At 46.9% G+C, this 5,924-nt stretch overlaps 1 protein-coding gene across 1 annotated transcript; it reads right to left on the reverse strand.

Moving 5' to 3' along the window:
* Positions 1 to 5,291: 5,291 nt before the first annotated feature.
* On the reverse strand, positions 5,292 to 5,924 carry LOC135373004 (uncharacterized). Its single transcript, XM_064606317.1, has one exon. It carries the CDS (start codon positions 5,922 to 5,924, stop codon positions 5,292 to 5,294), a length of 633 nt encoding a protein of 210 aa, XP_064462387.1.

Raw genomic sequence — 5,924 nt, forward strand, 5'->3', positions numbered from 1 at the left:
CGGAGTCACAAAAACTGTCCTCCCTGGACAACACTCTTAAACCCGTACCTTTTATTGTAACTTTTAGAAACATGTAACTTCTATATAGACGTAGATTTCGAGATTTCTTATAGGTTACACCACTGTAACGTATATTTAGAGGTTAAAAGCGACCAAGGTCATGTCTTCACAACACGAATAGAAGTTACATCTCGGAAAAAACAAAAACAGCTTGTTGTAACTTATAAATGTACCCTCTACTCCGACACTGTAACTTCTAAGCGAAATCTCCAACGATAATCTCTTTGTTAGTTTCTTATCGTTTCTTTTCCTTTTGTTTTTCAGCATAATGCCGCGTTTCAGCCTCCCATTCGAGACGACAGTTGCGAATCTACGCTGTTATTTTTTATCTGTTTCAGCGTCACCTATACGTCAACTACATGTTATCAATGCTGTATGAACACAGATTATATGTTCGCAGTCTGAAATACTGATAGTATGTTTCTTTCTAAAGGGTGGAAAACAATTGTCAATGCCGCAACCACCAAGATTTCCGATTTCGCTGCGTAGCCGAGCCTGGTCTAGGTCTATCCACACTGAGAGCGGTTTCCTTGAAACGCTTAACGCTCGTCGTCCGTCCGTTAACAAGTGTAATCTGTTTTAATCAGTGGTTTTCCTCCCGTTTATCATAGTATCGTCAGGAACAACGAGCAACAATTTTGCGAGCTGCGGATATATGCATCGAGATATATACTTCGCAGCTTCCTACTTGTTGCATTCTTATGACATTCTAAGACTCAATCGCGGAGTGAACGCCTTCCCGCATTTATGCTGCTTTGTACCTTGTGCTTTGTACGGATTTGAATGGTTCCGTAAATGTTACTCTCATTGCCCAAACTTTTGTTCCCAGGATCCCACATGCAGGTTCACATACCGTCACCAGCGCAATGCAGTACCTCACAAACTCGTCCCAGAGCGCCTCCAACGCTGATAACGCAGTAATGTAGTGTCTCCTGCGTTACTGTACACTCATATTCCTCAAGGTTGTGTGCGTTTTATGTAATACTGCATTGCCATTTGCGCTCGCCTCTGCAACACGAATGTGGAATAATTTTTTTTTCTGCTGCAGTTCTCCATTTCGTTGGGTGTGTTCAGCTTAGCAAACATAGGTCAGTTGTTTTGACTCGCTAGCTTCCTCGCACTTTTATGCATTGCTTCTCACTTAGAAGAAAGATAGTTCTTTTTTCCACATACATGGTAAAGCGACCATGGTTTCTCCTCACACCAGAATCGCACTTGTGCACAATGTGTCACCTCTCGACAGACTTCTGTTTTTGTAATATTCATATGTTCAAGATCTCCTTTTCTGCTGGTTCATTTTGGTACCTTGGTGTGTTCTGTAAATGTCTGTCCATATCCCACGCACAGGGTGTTTGTTTTTATTTGCATCACACCAGCGCTCATTTGACAGGTGGGTTATGTTAATTTTCGCAAATTAACCCATCCGTAGTTACAAACATTTCCGACATTTCCTGACGCATGTGTTTGTAACTACGGATCGACTAATTAGCAAAGATTCACATAACCCACCTGCCCAATGAGCGCTACTCTGTTGCGAATAAAAATGAACATCCTGTATAAAAAGCCGCACGTTGGCGTAACCTTTACGGGCAGGTGCTGGATTGAAGGCCGTAACCTCTAATTAGTGGGTTTCCTTGTAACTTTTATAAAAGGGGTCGCTCAGAGGGTACCTGGTAGCTTCTGAAATAGAGGGTAAAATATTGCGATTTTTTACCCTTTACTAAAGGGTACGGAGTTAAGAGTGAACCCAGCGTATACCGGCTAATGCGGGGGAAATACGGCAGGTGTGCAGTGAGGGGGCGCTTTGGGGTCAAAAGGACCCTGAAACCGTACCTTTGGTAGTGCATTTGGGAAAGGGTAAAAGAGGGTGAGTCCTACCCTGCCATATAAACCTCCCATACAGCCCCTCTTGACATTTTTTTCTGGCTACAGCATTGGAATATGGTAATAGTCATGTAGAGCCTGGTTGTCTTTCCTTCCCGCGACGACATTCTCTTCGGTCTCGATGTTCTATGCTGTTTGACCCAAGGATGATCGATGGCAGTTGTCCCAAATCTTAACACATCACTCTTCACAACGTCTGGTTCAAAATTGATATTCACTCTTTTTGCTTTTGCCAGGACATCAGTGTATCAGTGGAAGAGGCCAGGGAGCTGGAGCAGAACTCGAGGCAGCAGACACTTAGTGCATGCTGGCATCAAGGGCGCCTACACAGACTCACGTCATCGTGCTTCGGTCACGTGATAAGGAGAACAGAGTGGAGCGAGAAAGGCCTGCGGAACCTCATCGAGCCAAAGGACGTCTCACGAGTACGTGCCATACAGTGCGGGCGGAAAAATGAAGGGCCGGCAGCAGAACGCTATGCCGAAGTTATGAAGCGCTGTGGCCACAATGTCTCACTGCGACACAGCGGTCTCATCGTCCATCCGGGGGGCCCGTGGCTAGGTGCCAGTCCTGATAGATTTGTGTACGACCCGGAGGAGCGCACGTATGGCGTCCTGGAAATCAAGTGCCCATATTCCTTGAAAGACACTGATCCAGATATCTCTACACTGCAGCTATTGTGCATGAGTGTTAGTGAGAATGGGGAGCCAAGCCTCAAAAGGAACCACGAGTACCACGCTCAAGTAGTCGGACAAATGGCATTAACAGGATGTCAGTGGGCTGACTTTGTTGTGTTCTCCAAAACCTGGATTGCTATCGAGCGCATCAGGTTCGATGAACATGCATGGAGGGACATGAAGTCAAAACTTGACAAGTTTTATTTCTCCCATATGCTTCCCTACATTGTGAAGAGCCGGCAGCATCTGCCTTGACCGTGTGTTATGTATTCACTAAGATGTAGTGTGCTTTTCCCCCCTCTGAACTACAAGTACAGATTCCCTTCCTGATAACGCTTACTGAAAACTGCCTGCCCTCGGAATCTTTGACTACGGACTCACAGCTCCCATAAACAGCAGCATTCAACCTCTCCTCCTCGTGGTGGGAGCTGGGCAACGGGCCCTCTTCGTGGGAGGGCCTGGCTAACGGGGCTCTGAATGCTGAATGCAGCTACTCAAGCCATGCGAACTGTACCACAAGAGGCACGTTTTTGTGTCAATGTGTATAGCATGAAAATGGCCTGCCTCTCTCACTAAAATTGTGTCATTTATGAAAGAATGCGTTATCTAGACTATCCCAACAAATGCGTTTTCCCTGCTTTCAAACATGCTCTATCAACGCTTCTCCCAGCCTGCTTTTGTGTGCTGTCCGAATGCTGATGTCTTTCTAACACCATGGGCATATTGTCAATTTGTGATTTAATTTTCTCCTGCTTTCCATGCCACTGTGCTACCCTACCACTTCAAAGCATTAATAAAGTCCTCGTGACGTGCTGCACAAACTCTGGATGCCTTTAGCACAGTTCCATGAATGATTCTGTAGAGGAGTCAACAACAACTTTATTTTTGACCTTGGAGAGTGGGGAGTTTCATCGCCACAGGCGATACTCTACCCCATTGCGGTGGGAATGTGGGGAATAAAATAACGAGCCCCTTCACAATAACGATCGAAGTCCGATGGTGTCCAGAAATGTCAGAAGAGCTTTGAGCGCAGAGCGTTACTGGGCTGGATTGGGCCAGGGACCAAGCAATTTCGATAGGGAGAAGGGGCGAGAGTCCAGCTGACGAAGAGACTCGGAGAGTGTGATTTGGGAGGGTTGGTAGTGAGGGCAATGAAGAAGAATATGCTCCAGATCCTCAAGAGCACCACAGTGGCAGCAGGTGGGAGAGTCAACTTGTCTCAAGCGGTAACGCCACTGAGCTGTAAAGGCCACATGGAGGCACATTCGGTGGATTAATGCAGCATCTTGACGGGAGGTGTTTCGTGGCAAAAATGTCGGTTGTCCGTTGGCGGGAAGCCAGGGGTGTCTCTAGGCGTCGCAGAATTGAACGGCGGTCTCCTCCCAGCAGAACAATACTGGTCTGTTTCCGATACGAGAGTGCTGCTTGTGCGGCGCTGTCGGCCTGCTCGTTCCCCACGACACCACAATGGGCTGGAACCCACTGGAGAACTAGCCTGTGGCCTGCTGCGTAGATAGTGTGGTAAGCTATTAACACATCTGTGACTAGGGGTGCGGATGGGCCTCGTATGCCGGAATTTTCAATTCCTTGAAGTGCAGATTTGGAGTCTGTAAAGACTGCCCATTCCCGGGGTGTAAAATCAGCGATGTGTTGTAGAAAGAAAAGGATGGCATAAAGTTCCGCAACTGTGGAGGAGGTTGGATGTGAAAGGCGTCTCCCGTGCACTACGCCTTCGGATGTCCTGTAGAGCAGTCAAACGTCAGCTCTCTTATTCATTTTGCTGTTTCTTGTGATGCAAATAACATGGAAGGGCATCATGGATATGCCACATCCTGTTGATTTCAAAGGTGCACCAATTTTTTTTCTTCTGTAACTGCACTACTTCAGTGTTGAATTAAAGGGCTTTGAAAGTTTGCAAGAATAGCGTCACAGTGTCACACAAGAATAGTGTCACAGTCCAGATTTGGTTGATGACAGGAGCCAATGAAAGTGGGATTGGCCTGTCGAAGATGTGGTACCCCTTGATGCGCTGTATTCGTCGCTCCACACGTATCCGTAGGGAAGCAATCTCTTGTGTTCGAAGCACTTCTTCCCTTGAGAATGTCCCATCTCTCAGAAATGGGGGCATATTCAGAAGTACAGGGTGTGTGCAGAAAAACATGACCCGCATTTAGGCACATAGCTTGTTGCCTACCTAACTAACGAACTTCCGGTGGCGCACGATGGCGCATTTATGCGTGTGAAATCTGTAGAAAAATTGTGGAAGCCATACCCAGCTTAAAAAATAAACGGAACAACGAAAACGTCGGCTTCCGTGCATCAGAATAGGGCAACATGGTGGACAACAGGGTGTATGTGAAAGGGCAACATGGTGCACGTAGGAGAGTTGTGTTCAAGTACCGCTAGGGGAGCTATCGGTGCATAAATCGAAACGATGTCCCACATGGATGCTCATCGGTAGTACCCCTAGCGGTGCCTGCACACAACTCTCATGAGACGGAAATGCACTACAATGCACTGTCATGACCGCCCTATTCTAATGCATGGAAGCCCATGTTTTCGCGCTCTGTTTATTTTTTTACACTGAGTATGGCTTCCAGGATTTTTTTGTACGCTATAATACGCCGTCGTGCGGCTAAGTAGACAACGAGTTACATGTAAAAATGCGGGTCATGTTTTTCTGCACACACCCTGTACTCCCTTCTTTTCCAAGAGGTCCGCAATCAGAAAACCCTTGTCCGCCATTGCGACATCATTTTCTTCGAAATCTGGCCCCAGGAACTCATTCCGTGAGACGCACTTTCTGTCTGACGTAGATCCCGTGAACAGCTCGGACACAAAGCTGACCAGTCCATTTGGTGACACCCCTATGAGGCCTTTAAATGTGTTTGACGACTTGTAAGACGAGTACGTGCTTGACTGTAGTGACAGAGATGAAGGCACTTCACAGCGTATTTCGGTCGCATCAAGGATCACCCTTGTTGAAGCATATTTGTGCAGAAACTCTGTCGGCATTGTTGCATCGATGACTTCCCTTGGGGCCCAAAGAGGCAGGGTGCAGAGCTTGGCATACATGAAGTTTATCCATGATGTGCATATCCTGGATACCGCAGATTGTGTGACGCAAAACCTGTGACATAGGTCAGCCTCAAGCAGATCAAGTCGCTGTCGAACTAAGACCAAGAAGAGTTCATCTTCTACACTAAGTTTTCTTTTCCGGCCTGCAGTAGACCTTGTTGTACTACTGCTGTCCTCAGTGCGCAAAACATTACAGCCACGTTCACCTGGGTCCAAGAACTCCAT

The sequence above is a fragment of the Ornithodoros turicata genome, unplaced genomic scaffold (genome assembly GCF_037126465.1).
Source record: "Ornithodoros turicata isolate Travis unplaced genomic scaffold, ASM3712646v1 Chromosome170, whole genome shotgun sequence".
NCBI classification, from domain to species: domain Eukaryota; kingdom Metazoa; phylum Arthropoda; class Arachnida; order Ixodida; family Argasidae; genus Ornithodoros; species Ornithodoros turicata.

Bases quoted from the DNA above. Each gene is read 5' to 3' on its own strand.
- LOC135373004 (XM_064606317.1), bottom strand. From the start codon at position 5,924: ATGGAGTTCTTGGACCCAGGTGAACGTGGCTGTAATGTTTTGCGCACT.